This window comes from Furipterus horrens, unplaced genomic scaffold (genome assembly GCF_987537825.1).
Source record: "Furipterus horrens unplaced genomic scaffold, mFurHor1.1.pri manual_scaffold_4, whole genome shotgun sequence".
NCBI classification, from domain to species: domain Eukaryota; kingdom Metazoa; phylum Chordata; class Mammalia; order Chiroptera; family Furipteridae; genus Furipterus; species Furipterus horrens.
In genome coordinates this window covers 184,012,405-184,037,211 of record NW_028327174.1, presented here as the reverse complement: position 1 = coordinate 184,037,211, position 24,807 = coordinate 184,012,405, and the positions used below count along the sequence as shown (strand labels likewise).

The 24,807-nt window shown below is 46.5% G+C and overlaps 3 protein-coding genes across 3 annotated transcripts in view; 2 read left to right on the top strand and 1 right to left on the bottom strand.

Moving 5' to 3' along the window:
* Positions 1-7,012, top strand: part of ELP1 (elongator acetyltransferase complex subunit 1) — a 57,665-nt gene extending 50,653 nt beyond the window's left edge. The window contains exons 34-37 of the mRNA XM_090274528.1: positions 407-534; positions 976-1,130; positions 3,370-3,445; positions 6,352-7,012. Coding sequence (XP_090130654.1) covers positions 407-534; positions 976-1,130; positions 3,370-3,445; positions 6,352-6,419 — 427 coding nt within the window. The 3' untranslated portion in view covers positions 6,420-7,012. The remainder of the gene's footprint in view (positions 1-406; positions 535-975; positions 1,131-3,369; positions 3,446-6,351) is intronic.
* A 3,783-nt stretch (positions 7,013-10,795) lies between these two features.
* Positions 10,796-13,024, bottom strand: ACTL7A (actin like 7A). Its single transcript, XM_090275249.1, has 2 exons — positions 12,936-13,024; positions 10,796-12,189 (listed from the first exon to the last, which is right to left on the bottom strand). Exons 1-2 carry the CDS (start codon positions 13,022-13,024, stop codon positions 10,818-10,820), a joined length of 1,461 nt encoding a protein of 486 aa, XP_090131375.1. The 3' UTR covers positions 10,796-10,817.
* A 5,030-nt stretch (positions 13,025-18,054) lies between these two features.
* On the top strand, positions 18,055-19,308 carry ACTL7B (actin like 7B). Its single transcript, XM_090275950.1, has one exon. The coding sequence runs from the start codon at positions 18,055-18,057 to the stop codon at positions 19,306-19,308; it is 1,254 nt and encodes a 417-aa protein (XP_090132076.1).
* Positions 19,309-24,807: the final 5,499 nt, after the last annotated feature.

The window sequence follows — 24,807 nt, the reverse complement described above, 5'->3', positions numbered from 1 at the left end:
GTCATCCGTATATACTTTATTATATTCAAATTCCAATCTAGTATATCTGTATCTTCTTATTTAAGTTTTATTTTGTTGCCTTTAAATTTATTATAAAATTCAAGTTTGATGTTGTTCTGTTCATTGTTCCAGCTCTTATTATCAGATGTAACCTTATTTTACTCCGTATTTTAATTAAAGAGTCAATTCCAGACATTACTTTTTAGGGTTTTCCTTATTCCTGCCTGTGAGACTGGCCTCTCCCCGTTTTATTTCTTGTATCACTTGCACACCTCCTCACCATTTCTCCCAAGTACAAATCCGTCTGTAGACACGTGGTTTCTCAGAAAGTTGGTGGCCAACAGGTACATTCATTTTAACACGTTCAGCACAGGGCCCTTTTAATCATCTCTCTAATTTCTAACAGGCGATCCTCAAAGAATCGCCGCAAAGCAGAGCGGAAGAAGCACAGCCTCAAGGAAGGGAGCCCCCTGGAGGAGCTGGCGCTTTTGGAGGCTTTGAGTGAACTGGTACAGGGCACGGAGAAGCTGAAAGGTACTGCTCAGTACCGACCGATGATTCCTGTCCACAGATAGACAGGGCCTGGGCTGCACAGACAGGCAGAGTTCAGTCCGCAATGAAGGTACAATGTTCCCAACTTGAGGAAAGACGAAAACTGTCAGCAGGGAGCGTGGTCTTGGGGCATATTCCTGAAACAGCCCTCTCAGCCGCAGCCTCGAAGCCTTCTCCCCCCGGTGTCACGTACAGCGCCTGAGCCGGGAGAGCTTCGCACCGAAGGCAAGGGGAAGGGCGGTGGAGACGCTGCCTCCAGCTTGGGGCCCCCGTATATGTGTGTGTTTCCTTTTGTGTAGAAAGTGCGAGAGGTGGCAACTGTACTGTGATATTACATGTTTTTCTATAAGAAAATAACTGTATTATGATTCTCCTTGGAGCTGGGAACACACCTTAACACTCCCTCACATTTCCATTCTCTAGATGAAATACACTGTATTTTGAAGGTGCTCTTCCGCTTTGAGTTTGATGAGCAAGGAAGGGAATTACAGAAGGCCTTTGAAGATACTCTGCAGCTAATGGAAAGGTCCCTTCCAGAAATTTGGACTCTCAGCCTCCAGCAGAATTCAGCTACACCTGTAAGTTTTTCTCAAAGACAGAATGTGCATTTTGCATCATTTCACAGGTTAACACTCACACAAAACAAAACTCTTGTCAAAACAAAAGACTTTCCTGCTCTTAAAACATAATATGCCACAGTTAAATTATCCAAAGCTTACGTTTAAGCTGTCATTGAGATTTTATATTTGACTGAACAGTGACTCTTGCACCGTGGCCTAGATCACGTCTGCTTTTATGTCTTCTCTTTGCATGGAACAGCTGTCATGGGGAGGATAGGAAAGTCAGGTAGTTGTCCCTGGCCTTCGATGGGGCTGGGGTGGGAGGAGGAAGGTGTTCAGCTTTATGGGTGGCATCAGAGTTCTTTAAAAACCCCTAGACCATTGCTTTTCCTTTTGTTTTATGCAAAATTCAACTTGTCACTTCTGTGTTATGATGAGCTTTGCTAATTATGTTGCAGGCTGTTTGTGTCACATCAAAAATTAAAATGTATTATCACCTATTTATTATTCGTACTCTTGCTCAGTTTCTCACAACTGAGGTCTGTTAAGAGTTTTGATTTGGATTCAGAAAGGCAGTGTTATTGGTCAGGGCCTGATAAGGAAATCAAAGCCCCCGGCTGCTCTTTTATCAGTGAATTTAATATGTGGAGCTGCTTAGACAAGAGCTGGGGGCAGTGGGGGGGAGTGCTGAGAGGCAAGAAGGGACCCCTTAGAGGAGGACAGAACCTGGGAAGCTGCTGAAAGAACAAAAAGAAGAGTTTGGGATGATTAGAATTCAGAAGTTTGCAGGCGGGGCCCAACTGTGTTGGTTCCTGATCCTCGGAAAAGAGGGTGCCAGCCAGCTGGTGCTGGTGTTTCTCAGGAGGCATGATGAGGCTGGGTTTCAGTGCGGAGGAGCAAACAGAGACTGGGATGAAAACCTGTAGTGGCAAAAAGGGCTATTGGTACTGCTGAATGAAAGGGAGTGAATGAAGGAGCAGATCCTTCTTCCCCCGGCCCTGCTCTCTCTCCTTAGGGTGGAGCTGGCTGACAGAGGAGTGTCTTCTCAGGCTCCCAACCAGCCCAGCGTCAGGAGCAGGGCGTTGAAGGTGGGCTCGAAGTACAGAGAGAGAGGCTGGTCATCAGCTCACTGGTTAAAGACAAGCAGGTGTCCTGCCCTCGGCTCCTCAGTTACAAGTCGGGTAGTACTTCCCCTGTACACCTCATGAAATATTTTGAACATTAGATAAAAAGGATAGATGAAAAAGCTTCGTAAACACCATAAAATAAAAGCAACCTTACCCTTAAAAGTACTTGAGTTTTCTCTAATAGGTATTTCCTAGAAGAAATGTGATCACCTTTAAAACTGTAGTGCTTTCAAAGCTAACGACTCATAATGCTTCCCCATGCTCTCCCCCACCCAGCCCCTGTTCAGGTCATACTAACTTTATGAGTCTTAAGGAGAATGACCAGGAATATTGCGGCTTTGTTTTGGTTGCTGAAGTATGGAAATGGCATACGTGCCGGATACCGTGAGTCACGTGGAAGTGCTTGGAGCCCATGACCTTGCTGCTCAGGGCGCCACCAAGGGGCTGCCTGCCCTTCACTCTGCAGAACTGAGTGAAGGCAGGGCAGAGGACCTGGAGTGTGTACGCTTGGGCTTGTGCGGGTGTGGGATTCCCGTGAGGTCCCTTGTTTTACCTTGAGCACATGTGCAGAGTCTTCATTCTATTCCAGGATAGGCACCTTCTTATCTTACTATAAAAATTCCTACAACTCTTTGAGTACAGTGTGATACTCTGTGTTCTGTAGCCTCTTTACTGCTTTCTCTACCCTCAGGCTATGGCTTGTTCATTTGGAAAGCATCGGGCTTATAACATTGTAGATTTTCTTTTTCTTTCTTCCTTGCTGCTTCCTTTTTTTTTTTAGCAAGAGAAAACACCCAGATTTAATACCTAATACCTACATATTTATGGGACCCCCACATTCATGAGAGTCAGAGACCTCACGTACAGGAGAGGTTCCCAGACTTTTTTTTCTTTTTCTCCTAACCCTCATCATCACTTTGTTCTTCTGATAGAAAGGAGAATTAGAGGTCTGAGTTGAGAAATGGGCAAATTAAATGGGCGAATTAAAATCACATAGGAAAAAAGAAACACTGCGTTTGTCGCCTTACCCATGAGAAGGGTGCCTTACTGCTGGTGGAGACCTGGCCTTTGGTATGGGGGCCATCGGAAGGACAAATAATCTTTGCTGACACAGTCTACTTTCTGCTTAGGTTCTAGGTCCCAATTCTACTGCAAATAGTATCATGGCCTCTTATCAACAACAGAAGACTTCAGTTCCTCTTCTAGGTTAGTATTTTTTTTTCCCTCTAAATTATTATAGTGCTAAGCAGAATGAATATCTTTCTGTACGTGTTGAGAAGTTCAGCAGTATAAGGTGAGACAGGGTACTGGCTAAAACTTCCCCTCAGTTTCTACAAATATGTCTTTGGTAAAATCAGCTTAATGCTTCTAATGTTGGGAACCTGGTGGTGGGGATGGGGTTGGAAATCCAACATGACATTAAATGTATAATTTCTTTTTTCCATTGTCCTAACATACACTTATCAATACAATGGCATTCTTGTCCATATGGGCACATCACAGTTGAAGTTTGAGTATAAACGGTCAAATTTACACATATATTTTAAATATTCTCCTGAATCATAATTTTTGGCAATTGACATTTGCATATTTGTATCTTGGGAATGTTTTCATAATCTTTAAGAGTTGGACCTTTTTAATCATTTTCAGGATTAACAGTATAATTTGAAAGCAAATCCAAAGAACATTGTTGAGGGGAGATGATTCTCAGTTAGATTACATATCCATCAAAGTTAAAAGCCCGAAGGCTTTCTTTAGAAAGTTGACTAGAAATGTTTGACAGGTAAATGTGGTACCTGAGTATTTTTCCTTCAGATGGTTAATCACACATGCCAATCTCTTAGCTTTCATATTTAAAATGGTGATTTTTACTACTGTTATTTGCATTTCTAGCATGTGACAGGCAACAGTCTGAAATTTTTTATTTAAATGATGTGCTATAATAACATTTTGATGACATTTGGAGTAGCCTTTGAGGGTTCAGGTTAAGTTTAACTTTAACAACTTGTGTTGCTACCAGGAATAAACAACTAACTACCTTCCATCCCAGCTAAACTTATATATCTGGACAGGAGCTACTGCATCCTTAGCTCCCCTTCTTCCTGGAAGAAGCAGCTTCCTGGCAAGCTGCTTTTGGTATCAATCCCAAAGCATACTTATGTCTGAGATGCTACAAATTCATCCTAGACCTGAGGCAGTTTAGTAATTGTTTAATTTGTACTGTATCTAATCCAGTAATCTCTGCCCCATTTTCTTCCTTGCTGGTCTGATGCTGACCTTTGGGTGAAGTTCAGTCACACCTTTCCCTGGAGTATCCTAGATAGCTTTATTTATCAAAAAGCACTTCCATTTTCTAGCTGAGCCTTAACGACTATAATATTTTGAGGCTTCTCATTATCTGAATATGTCTTATCAAGAAGGTCCGTGTGGTTACAAGATTATGTAGTAAAAGAGAAGTTCTCATAATGCCAAAATAGGCAGATGAACTACTCACAAAAGTAGTTCCACTCAAATATTCATCAGTTACTCCTCTCCAGCTAACGATAGTGGTTAAATGCACTCATACATCCCAGGAGTGGGCTCAGTGACTTGAAGAGGTATTTTCTGATTGTTTCATGTTTACAGTGCAGTGTAACATCATGCAGACCAGTTTACAAGTCTTGCAAAAATGCAGGATTTTATAAAATGGATTAAAGTGTTATCAGAGAAGTGCTTAATTCATAGCTGAGTTGGACTTGTTACAATTGATAACAAAATAAGTGCTTCAAATGAGAATGATCTGACTATCAAAAGATTAAACGAGGTTTTGGAAAATTGATAAAGCCTTTTGTGTATTTGTGTACAAGTTACTCTTTGTGCTGTGAAATTCAGACATGGAAATGTGAAAGATGCCATGTCCTGCTGTTGTACAGTGTGTCAGAAAAAGTCCATACTTAGTGTTTATTCTTAGTTAAGTCTACGAATCACATATTGACATAGTTATGCCTAATTTTTTAATAAGATAGAATATATTTTCATAACTTGTTTAAAAAAAAAAAACAGATGACATCTCAATCAAAGTTTGATCACTGTTTAACATGAAATTGTGGGCCTTGTTGACAATGAATTTATTTAAGTAGTCTTTTCCAGTATAAGTATTTTTAAGTAAACAAAACTTCCTATGGTCTTTTTATCTATATAGTTTTTTGTTGCATGACTAGAGAATAGTAAGTGTATGTGAAATTATGAAACTGATATGATTAGTAGAGAAAATCTGGATTGTACAGAAAAGTATGTTGAAGAAAATTAAAATGTGATGATTTCTAGTCATATGTGTGTATATGTACATGTATTTATGTATAATATGAAAACCATGTTTTTAAAAACTTTGAGCATTTTTCTCACATTGTTAAATAGTCTTGAAAATAAGTTCTAATGTCTGTGTGGCTCATATGTACAGGTAGACTGTTGGAAGTTTATCATGAATCCTGCTAAGACAGAACAACTGTAGATATACATATTTTCTTATATCTCTGCTTTCTGAATTTGATTCTTATTTAGATAAGAGACTCCACAGATCTAACTGAAAAAGAGCTTGGGCGTTTTATCTTAACAGTGACAATTTTCCCTCACCCATGCCCCACTCCACTGTTTTTTAAGTAGGGACATTTTTATTGATCAATGCAGTTATAGAATGTTTTTATCATAAATATTTTCTGTCCTGTAATTTACTTAGTGAATACATGCCACCACGTTTCTTTTACTCTTACAACTGAGGTAAGTTTTACTTAGAGTAAAGTGCATAGATTTTAGGTATACATAGTTCAATGGGATTCAATATAATATGACCTTGTAACTACCAGCACCACCACCCATCCGAAGCATAGAACATTCTTTCACCTTGACTCACTGGGTGGGCATTTTTATCCCTTGTAATGGAATTCCTCTCTGGGGCAAGGCCTCCAGGCTGTGTTTGCTCTGCGCAGAGGTTGTAAGGTCATAGGAACATTAACTCTGGTTCTGATTGTCTTGTGGGTGCAGAGACCAGTAACCTAGATTTAGATGAGTTACTGCCTCAGCCCCCACCAACAAGAATGAGTGTGTTCTCTCACAGTCTCTTTCCTTTTTATTAGATGCTGAGCTTTTTATAGCGCCGAAGATCAACAAAAGAACCCAGTGGAAACTGAGCCTTTTAGAGTGACAGACCTTAGTTAGGAGGGCTCTGTCAGAGAAGACCATCTTCCTTCCACTCCTCACTGCTGGAGGCCTGGCTGCTGAGAGCTAGGAAGAGGAGGATGATGATCTACCTACCGCAGCATTGCCAAGAGCTGCTCTGCACAGCCGACCTGCAGACACCAAGCAATTCTATTCTATTTTATTTTGGTTTCCATAGAGTTTTAATTAGTAAAACTTTAATCTTTAGCCAATATAGCATCATTGTGTAAGAATTACTGTTCTTTTATTTAGTGCTGTTGAAGAGCATATTTCTGGTATTTATGGTGATCAGGAGATGGTGTTTTATTCCCAGTTATTCATATTGGGACCTTAGACAAGCCACGTAACTAATCAGTGCCTCAGTTAATGGGGAATAATGATTCATAGCTTCTACCTCAAACATGTGAAGAAAAGTAAAATAATGCTTTTAAACTGCTTTACGTTCCTGGAGAAGAGCAGTATATATAAACAACGTGGCTATTAGTGCTACCGGCATTTAGCACATTTAATCACTCACATGACTTTCTCACCTTGAACTAAAACAGAATAAAAAGCGAAATATATCCTTTGAAATTCAAAGCTTTTCCCTGCCAAGAGCTGTAATTTTGTAATATCTTAGCTGGCTGTGTGCTTCCAGTTATAACTGGGTTGAGCCTCCCATCACTACAATATGCATAGGGACTATTTTCACTGCCTGTGAGTTTTCTGCTAGAGGCCACGGAACAGATGGGAATTTCTGAGGCAGCATTGCACGCATTTGTTGCAGTGAGCTGTGCTCATCATCTCCTGGCACGCACAGTTGTCAGCCACTCCTCTTTCTCCAAATATTGCTGCTTTTATTATAATGTTTTGTCAGTGTCTAGACCGTTTCATTTATTTTTCTGTGTGGTTCTTAACTGAGCTCTGTCTTAGTTTATTTTCTTTGAAAGAAATAAGAATGTTTTCTCTTTCTGGTCAGTCTAGAAAAAGCTCATTTCATTTTGACAATAATTTTGTGGCTGATTCTTCGGTAAGGTTAAAAATCTCTTCCATGCCTTTAATACCAGAACCAGACCTTTTTTACTATATATAAACTAACAGGAAATGCTGCTTTTGAGTCTTAGAGTATAGATATATCCAGAATTGTAATTTAAGTCTTTTCTTACTGTTGGAAAATGTTAGCTATAGAATCTAGATGTGTTCACTGTATAATCCAACTTTTCCGTGTGTCTGAAAATTTTCACAAAATAATAGAAAAAAAAAGAAGATATAAAGATACATTCTGCTTTGGAGAAATTGACTTTTTGACTCATCTCCATGTAGATTTGCTGTAATTAAGTGCCTAGCACTGAAAGGCTGCGAGTGCTTTGTGATTCCTCTTTGACATGGGTAAATGGACATGGTGACTGAGCTCAGATTCCAATAAGTTATAGTGAGGGGACCCATGCTGAAGGCTTGGAAGTATAAGGAAATGTGTCTGTTGATCATACGGTGACTTCATGGATGACCAGTTTCCTTAAGTAACGTGTTGAAGCAACAAGAAAGAATTTGTGTGAACTCTTTCAGTTCATATTACTATCAGTTATCATCTCTCTGATCCGAGCAAGATGGAATTTTGTTCATTTGGAGAAGCAGCAGGTGGGCGCAGACCTTCCAAATTGAAGGCAAAGTTGAGAAAGAATTCAAGGGGGAAATGCAGTAACTCCTGGGAAAAAGAGAAACTCCTGGGAGTGATGAATGCTTCATTTTGGGGAATGATTCTGACAGGTTCTAGAAGAGTATATAACTCTTCCTCCAAATTTGGACTGTGTCCCAAAGTGAGTTTATGCTGCACTAAGCTAAAAGCCTTGGTTTTTTGTCGGTTCCACTGAGTCAGCATTGCTCTGATACTTCAGACATCAAGAGGTACCTGCTAGAGGCCTATCTCCCAGGATCAAAGTGCATTTTCAATTTACAGTTCTTGAGGAGGGGGGTGGACTAAGGCAGGAGCTAATGTTTTCTTCATGTCTTTGTGAGTATAGCTTGGTGTCATTTCTTAGCATGGCCACATAACAATATTTGTAAACATTTTCCATATATACACACATATTGTATGTGTGTGCACACATGCACACGGAGAGATTTTTAATGGCCATAACTGAAGGTGTTTTTAAAAATAAATTGATGATTTTTCATAATTTAAGGAAACTATAAGTTTGGGAAGCAAAATGAAGTCCCCTTTCCCCCAAGCCCCCTGGGCTGTGCTGACCCATGAACCTCTGTGCTTCACGAGAAGCACTACTTGGACAAGCCCTAGGGAATTTTTGGTTGTCCTTCCTTGTCTGTCATGTTTATTAGTAACTGGGGTGAGCATGAACATTTTAGAAGCTAGGTAACCATAAATATCCAAGATTCTGTGGACCAGCCAGAGCCAATACTGTGCTGTTTGGCGACACTGAAGACCTGCTCTGGATTCCTGTATTCTCTCTGCTCCCCAGGCCTTTGCCGGTGCCTCATGGGAGGCCGCTCTACCATTACTCATCGGCCCCAGAGTCCCAGAAACATGAAGAACAAGTTCCAGAATAACTTTTAAGATGCCGTCCTGGCTTTCAGGAAAGAACAAAGCCACGGGTCCATCCATTGTAGTGTCCTTGGACAAAATCATTTAATCTCACTGAATCTTGCTTTCCTACAATCTGTGTGCCCATCCGGCTTCTCAGCCTTGGCACTTTTGACACTTTGGGTCATATCGTTCCTTGTTGTAGGGGCTGTCCTGCACATTGTACGGCGTTGAACCACATTCCTGCCTCTGCTCTCTAGATGCCAGTATTACATAATTCCACTCCTGTTATGACAACCCAAAATATGTTCAGACATTACCATTGAACCACTGGGCTAAGATGACTTCCAAATACTAAAAGTATTCACTTTCTTGGGAGGATTATTTTCTTCTGTAAGGGTCAAGTGAGGGAATTCATAAAAAAGCTTTGAAAAAGACTATAGTTGTTTAGCCTTATATTGGTAGTTTTCATTTTATTTTAAAGATTTTATTTATTTTAAAGGGAGAGGAAGGTATGGAGAAGCATCAATGTGTGAGAGAAACACCGATCGGTTGCCTCTTGCACACACCCTGATGGGGGACCAGGCCCACACCCCAGGATGTGCCCTGACCAGGAATCAAACTGGCGACCTTTCACTTTGGGACGAATGCCCAACTGAGTCATGCTGGTCAGTGCTGGTATTATTCATGTTAAAATATAGTATGATATTTAGGCATAGGTTGGCCTAGATATTCTCATCCTCCAGAGCCACCTGTGCCTCCCATTCAAGATCCTCACTTTTGGGGGTGGTTCTTGACTTCGGTTATAGACCCTTAAAAGATCTGAAGATAGTATTTCTGTATATTTTTTTTTTCCTCTGTAATCCTAGGCTTTATCACCCTGCTAAAGACGTTCAAAGGTTAAGAATTAACCAAACTTCAACCTGCCAATCAGTGAAAGTTCACTGAGTGTTCACATTTGAGTGGCTTGGGCAGAAACTGAGATGAACAGAACATACCTCCTTCTCATGTCAGTGTCCCCAGGTAAGGCTGAGTCATCCTTGCTGAACTGCAGGGACTCCAGGTGCCTGTCTGTGGCTACCTCTGCTTTCCTACTTCAGCTTGCTGGTGCCAGCCAGCTGTGCTTACCCACCAGACCCGAATCCAGGCTCTGCCATGTACGTGTTTCAGGCTGTCTAGGCAAACCTGGGGGCTAGGAACATTGTTCTGTCAGGCCTTCTCCCCGGGGATGGTAGAGATGCCACAGCTCACCCGTGCGTGAGTGCTTGAATGTGTGCCTTTGGAGGGGCAGGCAGGCTACAGGGGACTCAAGACCACAGTAAGACTTGCGGGCTTCTGTGTAAGAGAAGTTTTCAAGATAGTCCTAACAACACTGGTGATGACCTCCTGGAGGCCAGACACTGCTATTCAGGTGCTTTGTGGAGGATTGAACCAGACAGCATACTTCCTGCTGGTGTTCATCAAAAGGGATCTGTCACCACAGTATGTCATCTGTCATCACACTCTCCCTTCTAAGCAGATCTTAACAATACAGTAGTTCCCAAAGTGGGAAATATACAAAATAGGGGGCAGCATAATTTTAGAACGAGTTTCTCCCAAGAATGTTTTTAAGCAGTTGACATGTGAAGCCTGTCTGTTCTGTCATCCCACCCCCACCTCCGCTTTTGTGGTGGCAAATGTATATTTTAAGGCAGAGCTGCATGTATGTTCTCATTAAGTCAGGAAATAGAGAAACACACGGTGGAGGGGAGCAGATTGTTTAATGTCGCCGGAGTGAACGTGCTGGGGCAGCACCCTGGGTGTGGGGCATGTGCTCACCCAGCAAAGCGGACACAGAGAGCCACAGCGACCATGCTTCACCCGAGTTCAGAAGCACTTTCTGTAGAGGAAGAAAGGCCCATGTTCCTCGTACTCAGAGCGGCGGACCCACAGTGCTTGGAAGCCCTGAAGCGATGCCAGGATGGAGCCACCCGTCCACACTGCAGTGTCTCTTTCAGGCAACACGTTCACCTGGGGGCTGTCATTGGGACACAGGCTGCTCAGCTCCTTCTGCAGACGGTTAGGGAGACCGCTGAGCATAGTGGTCCCCCCGCAGAGCAGGATATTCCCCATGAGGTCCCGTTTGAGGGCGATGTCACACTTGTTGAGGCAGGACACTGTCTGGATGTGGAGGCCCAGCTGCATGGACTTGATCAGAGTCGGCTTGAAGAACATCTCTGAACAGAGGAACCTTTCCTGGCACAGGTTTATCTCCTGTCCATCCGGCAGCGTGTACTGGATCATGTGCTCAGTGGCTGGGACTTTCTTCTCTTCGATGGGGTCCAGGGCCACGAAGCAGCATTTCTTCTTGATGTCCTCCACAATGCCCATCTGGTCCTCCGTGAAGTATTTTCCTGAATTGTTCATCAGGCCCATCAAGTAGGCTGTCAGGTCAGAGCCGGCATAGTCCAGCCGTCCCGTGATGCTGGGCAAAGGATAGCCTTCATAGACGGGGACCACGTAGGACACGCCGTGGCCGACCTCCACGACCAGGCCGGAGGTCCTTCCATAGGCGTACGTGGACAGGCGGGACTGGTAAGCGATGTGCATCGCAGGCATTCTGAAGGTCTCAAACAGCATTTCAGCGTACTTCTCTCTGTTGGTCTGCGGGCTTAGGGGTGGGTCCGACACCAAGACCGCATGCTCCTCTGGGGCGATCTTCATCTCATGATGGAAGAGATACTCCCAGATAGCCTGCACCGAGTCCCAGTCCACGATGATGCCGTGCTGCAGAGGGTTGGTTAGCTTGAGACGAACCTCTGGATTGATGAGCTCATGCCCCACGAATGTCTCTTTGCGATTGTCCCCAGTTTTGGTGGTCTCCATGTAGGGCTTGCCCACTGTTGACGAGATCTTGTGGCTGGGCTTTGGCAGCCCGGCAAAACCACATTTACAGTAGCCAGTGCCAAGGTCCACGACCACTGCTCTGGTCACCTTTACCGTGGGTTGCTTGTTGGCGTCTGCTGATTGAGTAGGTTCTTCTGACTCTGAACCCTTATGGCGGACCCACACTGCGCGCTTCGCGGGGCCATCCTTCAAGAAGGTTTTCTGGAGGACCTGGGTGTTCTGGGGGGCCTGGTCACCCTTTCTCTTGTCAGGCGCATCCCCCATGACTGCTGTTTGTGGAGACCGCGTGCTATCAAGAGCTGTCTTGCTCTCAGGAAGTTCCTTGATCCCACAGGCTTCAAGGACTGGGAGGCTTAAATCAGAGGGCAACTTGAGAATTTTCCCGAAGATGATGTCATTGATTATGACATAATCCAGTGACCTGGGGCTTTCTTGATAATGAGAAACTGTCCTGTGTTAGGGTTGATTTGGGTAGTATTTTTTAGGTGATTTACCTTTTTCTAAATTTTGTAATAAACCTGATTCATCTAATCAATATTTATTGAGTGCCTGCTTTATGTAAGGCAGCTGGGAATACAAGGCAGAAGTATGAAAAGGAAATTCTCTGCCCTTGTAGTTTATATTTTAATCAGTGGGAGTTGGGGAGACACAGACAATAACCAAAAAGGGATGGGGAAGGTGGCCATGTTAATGTGCCTGAGCAGGGCCCCCTAAGACAGTGACATTGAGTGAAGACCTGAAGGAGGTGAGGGAGAGCGCCATGGGTATATCAGAGCAACAGATGTAGAGGAGAGGAAGCAGACGTGTTTCTGATGAGTTAGAGCAGGGGTCAGCAAACTGTGGCCTGCAGCCTGTGTTTGTAAATAACAGTTTATTAGACCACAGCCACTGTCTGTGGCTGCATTTGTTGAGTCATTGCAACAAGGACTGTATGGCTCCCAAAGCTAAAAATAAATATTGACTGCCTGGCCTTATACAGAAAAAGCTTACCAGCCCCCGAGTTAGAGAATGCCTGGAAGGTGAGTGTGGCTGGAGTGGGGAGAGCGAGGAAAAGACATGAGAGGGGAACTAAGGAGGCAGGAAGGGTGAGCAGCTCACGTTGGGCCTCGTGGGCCATTGCTAGGACTTTGCCTCTGACTCCGTATGAAGTCAGCACTAGAGAACTTGGAGCAGGGAGTGAACGCCATCTGATTTAGATTTTAGCAGGAATCATTGCTGCCATGGTGATTGTGCCAAGAACTTATGCCTCTTTTGTTCCTTAGGACAATCTGCAGAGGGATTGTTTTTTTACACCTGCTTGTACACATTTGCCCTTCATCTGGGTCATTGGGTCAGCAGTGAAATTAGACCTTAAGGAGTCCCACTGCTGAGAATATTGACGCTCCTAAGTGCGTAACTCACCCAAGGGTGGTCCAGCCAGCAGTGGCCAAGCTCTCCTGACTACAACTTCTTCCCAGGGGTGTGCTGTAGACACACCTTCACGGGACCAACATAGGTCTCCGAGGCTGCTCAGCGATCACCACACATGCCATCTCTGAAGCTGGGCATGCTGGTGCTGATACCTGCCACTCTCTAGGCACCCAGAATCCAACCTTATGTTGTGTAGCTGCGTGCTCTTCAGAAAAGGCAGTCACCACAATGGCGGGTTTTAAGGAAGTAACTGGGGGTGTTCTTGGCTCCTTGTGGGCTGTGAGAGAAGAAAAGGACCAAGTCCAGTCTCATGAGCCTTATGACTTGGATGGGAGCAGCCATGCTATCATTTCAGAAACAAGATCTCAGCTTCTTGGTTCATTGGGTAGAGGGTGAGAGAGCATAGAGGTTTGAAAGAAGAGTAGGAAAGTACTTTTCTGTATGCGTGGCTGCCTGAAAAATAGTTTACTTCCCTCTGCTAATCAGAGTTTCCATGGCCAACTCGGACTGTTTGACTTTATTTCGAAAGAATTTATATGATAAGGCATATTTAATTTAGAATCATCTATGGTCCTTCACAACCCTCCACAGTTAGTTTTAGAGGGCTAAAAGCAAGATGTCAGCGGGGCCTGCTTCCTTCTGGAGGCTCCAGGGTCTAATTCTTTCCTTGCCTTTTCCAGCTCTTATAGGCCACCTACAGTTCTTGGCTTTTGGCCCCCTCCTTCATCTTCAGAGACCTCTCAGACTGTGGCTTCTTTGTCACACCTCTGATCTGTCTCTCCTTCGTATGATCATTGTAATTCCTTTGAGCCCACCGGGGTAACCCAGGGTAGTTAACCTCCACATCTCAAACTCCTTAACTCACACCTCTGCAAAGTCCCCTTTGCCAGGAAAGGTAACATAGTCACAGGTTCCAGGGATGAAGTTGTGCACATTTTTGAGGGGCCAGTATTCACCTGTGACTCAGTCTGTGCACCCTGCTTCACCAAGACACTCAAATCCTGATCTGCTGTTTCACGTGCTCCTGCCCAACTGCCTATACGTGTCCATCCTTCCCCCTTTCTGTCATCGTGGGTGGGAGAGGTACTGTGCCGGCTTTCAGGCCAGTCTCTCCACCTGATCTGTCAGGTCCATGATCACAGGGTCCTCAGGATCCATCCCTCAGGCTCCAGCTAATGGACACTGTTCACTCCTTTTATTTCACCTCTCAGGATACCGCATGCTTGCATGCTCTTTCCTAATGGAAACCCTTTGCCCCTTAGCTTCCACGTGACCATTTGTGCCCCTTCTCTGCTCTCTGAGCCATCCCACAGTGGTATAATGAGGAGGAATATAAAGGCTGTGGGCACTCCACACCCAAAAGCTCCACTGCCTGGCACACAAAACTCTTCAAACTTTTCACTAGCCATCCAAGGTATATGGGGGCTTCCTGAGGTCTCTGGTGGGGCCCCTCTGGGTAAAGACATTCTATATTTGCTCAGACTATCTCGGACTACAGTTTCTCATTGTATCACACCTACTTTTGCTCCGCTGGCCCAAGACCAAAAACAAAACCAAACAAAATATGAAGTGCTCCTTCTTGAAAACAATCCTGAGGTGATATCTTAGCTCCTAGCTTCAGTTTTTGAGACACCACCCACCCTTGACCTTTGGAATAAAGGTGAATCAGGCTTCTGTAACTTCAGCAGTTGTGGGAGGGAAGGAGAATCTAGTAAGGAAAAGGCCAAAATACAGCATTTCTTTTCATAAATACAGATTCCTGGTTCCCACCCCAGCCTTACTGAATCTAAATATTTTGAGCTGAGGACTGTCAGGCCTAGGAATCTAGCTCTTTCAATATTGACATTGGAGAATCCCTGAGTCAGGAACTCCCAGCAAAGCAAAGAAGAGCATTTCTTGCCAAAGAGACACTGCGAGCCTCATTTCCAAAGCTCAGCCCCCAGTGTGGTAACCCAAATACCAAGACTAAGTCCATTTTTCTCGAGGTGGAAGGGAAAGGATCTCTTCAGAAAGAGGAGATACTCCACTGAGGTCTCAGATCTGGATCTGGGTCATTTCCCTTCCTGAGGTCCATTGACCACAGTCTAGTGGTCTCCAGGCATTTCTAAGTCAGCATGCCCCCATTGGAATTCATTATCTTCCTCTGTATAAACTGTGCCTGCCCCTGCATTCTCTGTACCTATATGAGGGCCCCACCATCCACTTAGTTGTCAAGATAAAAACCAGGTGGCAGTGGATAGGGATCAAGTGATGAGGGGACATAGCACTGTCATAATCAGAGTCAACTAACATTTAGAGCAGTTTGCCCAAGGTGATGCAGATTATATTAATAGTAACAAAGCTAGATTTGAACTTAGGTCTTCGGAGTCCAGTTCCTTACTCATCTTTCTATCTGTATTGTCTTTCCATAGGAATGGAAGAAGGCTCAGGGGGTTCCGTGAGCATTGCTGTTCAATTTCATTAAGGGTTGTCACATGGAAGAATTAGCTTGCCCTGCACAAACTCAAAAGACCAATTAATGGTGTCCTCAGAGAGGCACATAGGTAAATCCAAGGGAGGAAGAGTTTATAACAGCTGTTCATGCCAGATCACGTGCCCGGGCCTCACGTTCTGTGATTTGTGATACCACAAATGGAGCCTGATGGTGCTCATAACTCTAATCCTTATAAAGTTGTTCTCCACACAATCCAGTTTCAGAGTGCCATGTTCCAAGAAACAGTTCAGCAAACAAAAATGCCCATGAGTTCTCCATTAACATTCTTATATGCTTGACAGCACTATTAATCACATCTTAAAATCCCCCTTTCCGGGTGAAGCGGGAAAGCTTGTATGTACGAACCATGGGTATGGACTTGGGGGGGGGGGTTGCTGGGGGAGGGAGATGCTGGGTGGAGGAGAGTAAAGGGGAGAAAGTTCGAATTATTGTAACAATATAATCAATAAAATACATTAAAAAGAAAAAATCCCCCTTTCCTATCCATGTCACGTAATCCCTCAGCGACTTCTGCTCTTAATTCTCTTTGAAAACTCAGCCCCAGTTGTTTCTCTTCCTTTTTTCCTTTAATTTCTTGATCACTATAGCCCTAATATGTTTGTTTGTTGGGGGTGGGGTGAGCAGGGGGCATTTTGGAATGGAGGGCCCTATGGAAATCTAATGAATTCATGCATTCTGGATGACAGATCATCTTTCTTTGAGGTTCATCTCTCTCCCTCACTCCCCACATCTAATCCAATCATTTAATGTACGTGCAATGCTTGAAGCTAGAGATGGCGCAAGAGCCAACCAGAGAAGGCCTCAAACGCTAGAGTAAGAGCTTTGACTGAATTGAAGATAGTTGAGGAACCATCTTGTTAGATTAGATTCTACCTTCTAAATTTTTTTAGGAAATGTCCCTTGCTTTCTTCCACACTACCACAGTCTTAGTTTAGGCCACTTTTGAGTCTTATAAGAATTTTTTTAATCTTCACCTGAGGATATTTTTCATTGATTTTTAGAGAGAGAGGAAGGGGGAGAGAGAGGAAGGGGGAGAGAGACACATAAACTGGTTGTCTCCCATATGTGCCCTGAACAGGGATTGAACCTACAACCTAGGTGTGTGCCCTGACTGGGAATTGAACCCACAACCTTTTGGTGTACTAAACTGCACTCCAACCAACTGAGCCACACAGACCAATGCCAAGTTTTATAAGAATTTCTTCAATTCTCCTTTTAGGTCTCAGATTTTTGCCCCTTTATATTTAAACACAGCTCTTTCTAATTTTTTCCTAGATGTCAAATCTGACCATTCCTCTGCCTAGTCTTCATGGTTTTCCAGCTGTCCTCAATTTAATCCAAGTTCCTGCTCCTAGCATTGGAGGCCCTCCCTGACTGGCTCCACAACTCCTCTAGCTTCATCCATTTCTCTAAACACCTTAACTACAGGCACTTCCCCACCATGCCCCGCTTGAGCCTTTGCTCCGGCCATGCTTTCTGCTGGGGATGTCTTTTCCTCCTCTTAACTACCTGACAAATACATATCTTTAAGAACTTGACTTACGCTTCACCTCTTGAGGGAGCCTCTGACTCCGTCCCACGGATAAGTAAGTGCTCCCTCTTTTGTGCACCTCTGTTCTCCCAATAGACTTTCACCTGCAAACTCCTCTGCATCTATTCCACCTTCTTCCCACCTAGACTGCACACTGGTTGTGGCTGGGTTTCCATCTATCACCAGCAGGCTGCACTTGGCTGGACCCACCACAAACCCCAGTAAATGCTGGGACCCTCACACTCTTTGGGGAGACCTGGTGCATTGGAATGGGATGAACTTGGGATAAAGTACAAACACTCCAAGAGCTGTCTGCTCATGGGCAAGCTATTGGAATTCTGAGCTCAATTTCCTCTACCTACCCATGGGATTCTGTGAAATAACATGGGGTTTCTGGTAAAGTGCCTGGCTAGTTCCTGTAAAGGCTCAAATATGGATCACCCTTGCATCCAAGAAGCAGAGGAGGAAAAGGTGTCCAGTTAGTGAGCAGAGGGGATGAAAGGGGGCCAGGAGCATAAAACTGAGACCCCAGTATGCTTGGTTTCTAAAACTGTGCTGGCCACCTGCTGTGTCCTGAGCAAAGTCAAGTTTAGGCAGATGGTTGTGGGCGTGACAGATCACAGGCCCCACAAGACCAAGCTCTCCCCTGGCTCATGGAATGGAGCAGCGCCCAGTGATATCACAATCCTGAGTGGTTGCCAAGGCACTTCTAGGGGTGGACCCTCATTTCTCTCCACGGAGCTCTAGGATGTGGATGTGAGAAAGGCGAGCAAGGAAGGAAGATGGCTACGAGGAACAGCCAAAGCCCCGTGCCCATGAGCACAGCTCAGGGTGACCCCGGAGAGGCAGGAATGCTGTCAGCTCCAGATGCCGGCATTCGGAACACAGGTTCAGCCACTCAGGTGAAGACGAAGCCCACGTGTGTGCGCAAGATCAAGGCTCTCATCATCGACCTGGGCTCGCAGTACTGTAAGTGTGGCTATGCAGGAGAGCCGAGGCCCACCTACTTCATCTCCTCCACGGTGGGCAAGTGCCACTCCGAGGCGGCTGATGTGGGCGACGCCCGCAAGGAGACCTATGTGGGCCATGAGCTCATCAACGTGGAGGCTCCTCTGAGGCTGGTTAACCCTCTGAAGTCCGGCGTCGTGGTGGACTGGGACTGTGTCCAGAGCATCTGGGAGTACACCTTCCGCACGGCCATGAAGATCCCCCCCGAGGAGTACGCCGTGCTGGTCTCCGACCCGCCGCTCAGCCCCAGCGGCAACCGCGAGAAGTACGCGGAGCTCCTGTTCGAGGCCTTCGGCTCCCCCGCCGTGCACGTGGCGTCCCAGTCGCTGCTGTCCGTCTACTCCTACGGCAAGACCACGGGGTTGGTGGTGGAGAGCGGGCACGGCGTGTCGCACGCGGTCCCCATCTCAGAGGGCAACGTGCTGCCAGGCCTGACGGGCTGTGCCCACTATGCCGGGAGCGACCTCACCAACTACCTGCGGCAGCTGCTCAACGAGGCCGGCCACGCACTAACTGACGACCACCTGCACATCGTGGAGCACATCAAGAAGACGTGCTGCTACTCCGCTTTGCTGCCCGAGGAGGAGCTCAGTCTGGGCCTGGAGGAGCTGCGCGTGGACTACGAGCTCCCCGACGGCAAGCTCATCACCATCGGCCGTGAGCGCGTCCAGTGCGCCGAGATGCTCTTCACGCCCAGCCTGGTGGGCAGCGACCAGCCCGGCCTCCCTGCGCTCACAGCCACGTGCCTGGGCCACTGCCAGAAGGCAGGCTTCAAGGAGGAGATGGCCGCCAACGTGCTGCTGTGTGGCGGCTGCACCATGCTGGACGGCTTCCCCGAGCGCTTCCAGAGGGAGCTGAGCCTCTTGTGCCCCGGGGACAGCCCCACTGTAGCTGCTGCACCCGAGAGGAAGACCTCCGTGTGGACTGGAGGCTCCATCCTGGCATGCCTGCAGGCGTTCCAGCAGCTCTGGGTGAGCAAGGCAGAGTTTGAGGAGTGGGGCAGTGCAGTCATCCACACCAAGTGCTGAGCGGTGGTACCCGGGCGGCCCGGGCCTTGGGGGCGACCTCAGGCCACTCTATACATTTACAGAATTTCACATAAAAATTTAATGCAAAGGCTCTGGTCTAGTCTGGATTTCTTGCTTTAGTTGAGAGCAGAAGGTGGTGGGGAGTTGGGTTTAGGGCTCAGAACACCTTTTGCTCTGCTGGGTGGGGAGCAGCAGAGGTGGGAGGTGGGTGGGCAGGGGTCTCCTCACTGGCCTCTCTCCTCCTGAAGCTGACATCATCTCCAGATGATGGCCCAGAGTGTGGCTTCCTGTTCGATGAGGTCCTCTCCCAGTTCAGCAGACACTCACTGTGCTTACTCACCTGCCCATGGACTGAGGGGGAAATGAAGGCTCAGATTTAAGGGACTAGCTTGGGTCATGTAGTTAAGTGGTGGGGGGCACACTCACCACCAGGTGTCTGACTTCCAGCTCCTGTTTCTGCCCCGTGGTCACCTGCCCGTAGCTTCATCACTGCTTGATGGCCCCAGGCTCCCTCACAGCCTGCCCCTTTCAAAGGTGCGCCCACAGGTGTGCATCTCCTGAGTGTGAGGGCCCATTTCTGCCCATCCGCCTTTTGACTTCAGCCACACTTGCAGGGGTTTTTTTTGCAGTCACAAAGTAAAGTCACTGAATCCGGAGGATGTTTAAGGACCCAGAGGGTCCTTTGGAAATCATGTGGTTCTCTCCCTCTTCTAGAGGTGGGGAAACTGAGGACCAGGAGGGAAGAGCCATGTGAGTGGAGGAATCCCAGTCTCCTGACCCAGGTCATGATTATTTCCAGAAGGGCAAACACAGTTGCTTTAGTTTGGGCTGCTGTAACAAAATACCTCAGACCAGGTGGCTTATAAACAATAGAAACTATTTCTTACAGTTCTAGAGACTGGAAGTCCAAGATTGGGGTGCCGGCAAGGATGGGTTTGGGTAAAGGCTCTCTTCTGGGTTGCAGAATGCCAGCATCTTGCCATGTTCTCATGGTGGAAAGGATCTCTCTGAGTGCCTCTTAGCACTAATCCCATTCCTGAGGGCTCTGCCCTGTGTCCTCATGACCTAATCATCCCCCAAAGGCCCTTTCTAATGCCTTGGGCATTAGGTTTTCAACATATGAATTTGGGGCAGGGGGAGTGGGGCACAAACATTCTTTTTTTTTTTTTTTTTTAAGACTTTATTTTTGGAGAGAGGGGAAGGGAGGGAGAGAAACATCAATGTGTGGTTGCCTCTCACACCCCCCCCTAACTGGGACCTGGCCTGCAATCTAGGCATGTGCCCTGACTGGGAACCAAACTCGCGACTCTTTGGTTCGAAGGCCAGCACTCAATCCACTGAGCCACACCAGCCAGGGCTGATTCGTAGAGCTGAAGACTAAGAAACGACCAGAATGTGGCCCTTCTCTGGGGATCACTCAGGCACGGCTAGTGACTCAGGCACACTCAGTGGACAGCTATGTGGGTATGAAGGTGGCACTGGTGTGTTGGAGAAGTGCTAGGCACGTTGGCCACTTAGTGACCCTGTGGCCGAGGGAGAAGTTTCTGAGTCTTGTGAGAGTTCACTGGTGAATGACTGTCTATCTAGAAAATGGTGGTTCCTGTCTCTTTCACTACCCTAGCTTTCTGATGGAGCCTATGACCAGGGGCCCATGACCAGGTGTCCGTGGGATCAAACATTGGTGAGCTGTGTATCTAATGGGCTACCAAATGTTTCTGAGCCACCTCTAACCTTAGACCTGTTTGGAGGCACTCCGTGAAGGTGCTTCTGTCCTGGACACTGTACCGGGGGCTGCAGAGTTGGCAAAGAGCCAACAAACATGGTCCCAATCACCTAGCACCTTTCCCTCTTGTCCTTCCCCATTGCCCACAACCGGGCCTCTAGCCTGAAGTTTGAGTTCCCCTGGGCTGGCAGGACCTTGGTGCTGTGCAGGAACTTGGGCTCTTTCCTGTAGAGAGGGGGTGCAGACTAGAGGCCTGTAGGTTGATTAATGGTGCCAGTAGACACATTTTGCTTGGTCAGCACAGTGTATACATTTTTTTCTTGAGTGCTGATTTTCTCAGTGGGACCTACATTCTTCAGCTTGCTGGAGTCTCTACCTCCCTAATGTCCTCATACATACTTGCTCTTCAGCATCTTTTGCTTAATTAGGCAGCATTCATTTCTATTGCCTGCAACCCAGGCACCTTTGATCAGTACGAATCCTAAAAACCTGATGAGGTACACAGAGGGAAAGAGAGGCTTGTGGAGGGGAAAGCGATGTGCCCCAAATCACACAGGCAGTAAGTCAGTGTTTCACGTGAACCCTCTTCCACATGTTGGTCAGTGTCTACCTCTTCTGACCCCCATCTCCTCTTCTTCACTCCCCACATCCTCAGCAACTTCTCCTGTCCCCACAGGCACAGCCTCAGTGCCCTCATCATGCGGTCAACTCCTCCAGAAGCATCCCTCGTGTGGCACAGCCTATAAAAAGCCTACTGCCATCATCCTTGATGTGAATTTATTTAAGCCAACTGCAGGCACAACAGGGGATTTCATTTGGGTGAGAAAATGTGGGTCAGCGATTTCAGGTTAAGATGACTGACTGTGTGGGTTTATCTCCTCTCCCTCCTAGAACTGAAGGTGCTGGTAGAGGAATAGGGATGTATACTCTCACTGCAATGACGAGGATGCTGGGGAGACTACCAGGGGCTAGGATTTCCTCCGTGATTCTATTAGAGGGAAAGTAGGTGCAGGGCAGGAAGGCTGCAGCGGGGGGCGTGCAGGGTGCTCCGTGTGGGGGAGGGCAGCACCCTGTCCTGAAGACTGGAAAGCGGTTTGGGGTTTGAAATGCCAAGTAGAGGAGGCATAGGAATGAAGCACGCGAGATGAACAGGGGAAGGGCGGGGATGGTAACTAATGGCCTCTACCTGAGAGCACAGTGCCCCTCCCACTCCCCCCAGGTACACGGCTGAGTGACATGACCAGCTTCTATTTTTGAGGCTAAATAAATAAATAAAATTGAAGAATTCTCCACGAAGGCGGTGGTAGCACAGGGAAAAATAGAGGAGGTCTGAAGAGCAGGTCATGAACCCTGCCTGTGTCCCTTTGTCTCTCCCCCTGGACCTCGGGACACTCAGGCCCAGCTAATATTCCCCAGGTGGAACCTACAGTTGGTGCCTCCGTTTCCCCCTCATCCCTTGCCCACATCTCCCAGTTTCTGCCTGCGCACCAGACATGCCCAGGGCTGACTACCAGGGGTGGAGCACGTGGCTTGAGCTAAGCCAGTCAGAGCTGTCCGTCTGCTTGGCCGCAACGATGGACTGGGGGTGGGCACGTGACTTAAGGGCACCCGGGTAGGAGGGACTCCCAGGCCTTCTGCTTGGAAGGTCGGCACAGCATTGGGGTGTGCGGCCTAGAACTGTCACATTTGTTCCCAGGAAGGAAGCCAACTGTTAGCGGAACCAGCAAGGAGTGTAGAACAGAGAGCCGGTGCCCTGACGACAAAGTGCCCTCCAGATGAAACCGCGCCCAGGACGCCCTCTACCGTCAGACTTTTTGTTCCCACGTGTCACTGCGTTCCGCCTGGGCTCATCAGGTGAGTGTGTGTCTGCAGCTGAGACCTTTGTCACTGCATCTGTGCCTTTCTCAACAGGGGAATTCCTCCCGAGCGGTTTCCCACGAGGAGGGACCAGGTGTGCAGAGGCACTTATAATGGAAACGTTAAGACTAACAATTTATTTCCCGACAAAAAAGCTATTACGCAGGAAGAATTTTTATCAGGGCTTTAGAGGATGTCATCACACACTAACGCTGAAGTGCGGAAACCTGACTAAGAGGGTGTCTGCTCGCCGTTGTCCTATATAGTCTCTTGTTTAAATATTTGTTCCCGAGGTTGGGCTTGGAGCTGCTTAAGGGCAGGAACCTCGATTCCCTTGACTTCGTTTTCCTTGTGCCCAGTGCAGACCCTGACACAAGGTGGATGCTGAGTATGCCCGGGCTGTGAGGTAGGAGCTACAGGGTTTCATTCCACATTACAGATGAGGACACAGGCTGGGAGAGGTTAAGAATCTTGTCCGTGTTCACCCACCCAGTGAATCAGTCTTGTACTAAATTGAAGTTTTGTGATTCCCAAATGCCTCTTTGTCCTTGATGCCTCTCTCTGCAAATTATCAATCTCTTTTATAAGAAAAAATAAAGACATGAAAAAATTGCTTTCAAGTCATGAACAACAAATATGAGAGAATTTTATAATCATCCCAAGGTTCGCAAGTTAATAATGCTGTTCTTTTAGCAGAGGAGAGATGTATCTTGCCCGAGATTTCCAGAGACAGAAATAAGCAAGTATTAGAGTGACATCGTGTGGTGACATCCTACTATTTAGGCATGGCAGGAGGCCTGTTATCCTTACTGCCTCTTTGGGCAATTGATCTCTCTCCCCCAAGTATTTATTACCAAATATGCTCTAAGGGTTATCTACATAAGGTGGGCTTAAGCAATCAATTAATTAATTTAATTACAATACAAACTATGAATGGCATTTTTCTTTGATGAAAGTTTTTGTTTTGTTTTGTTTTTGACCCTACATTTTCTTGTAATGCAGTGGTTCTCAGCCGGTGGGAAGAGGGGAGTGTGGGTTATTGGTTATGCTGTGGGCAGTTCTTAATTTAACGGCTTGTGAGAGCCCATTGTTAACTCTTCAGGAATTTTGTGAGCCAGTTGTTAAACTGTGTTACGGCTTGAAAGCTTGACATTGGCCATGGGGGGCGTACTTACCCTCATAGAAATCAGCAAGAATTACAAATCATGCCACCCCCACCCGAAGAATTTATTTAAAGGGGGAACAGGGGTGTTGGAGAAAAATGGTGGGCAGCAGAATCATCCAGGGAGTTATTTCAAAACCAAACTGGACCCGTGTGTACCTCCCCCCCAAGACTGAAATCAGTACATCTGGGAAGCCATTGAGAAATTCCCCAGGTGATTCTAAAAGACACTCTAGTAAAGAAGTTGCTCAGAAGAGTGCGCGGCACATACTGAGCACAATGTAAGTGTTTAGGGTAAACCAGAAGCTGTGGCCTCGTGTGGGACAAGCCAAAGGTACTGAGTGACTAAGATGCTGCTTTTTTGGGTCAGAACATCTTTCACTGCCTGTCTAAGCGCCACTCATCCTTGGAGGTACAGCCCAAATATCCACACCTCTGGAAGGTATTCCCTGATACACTCAGGTGGGGCGCCGCCTCCCTGTGCTCCTTGGCACTACCATGACTTTGCCTGTCTGTCTTGGCTTTTACTGTCCATGCAACTTGGCGGAAAGAGTGGAGACCGTGTCTTTTCTCTCTTTGCGTTCCAGGTTACGCTTGGGCCTGGCACTGAGCAGGGGCCTAGGGGAAGGTATATTGCATTTGTTGCTCCCAGGCTTCTTACTTTGTATTTCCTAGTTCTTAACGTTTTGTTGTTCCTTCTTTCCAGAACTCCTAGTGTGCTGGTTCTTAATCCTTCAACCCGAGTTGCCTGTCAGCA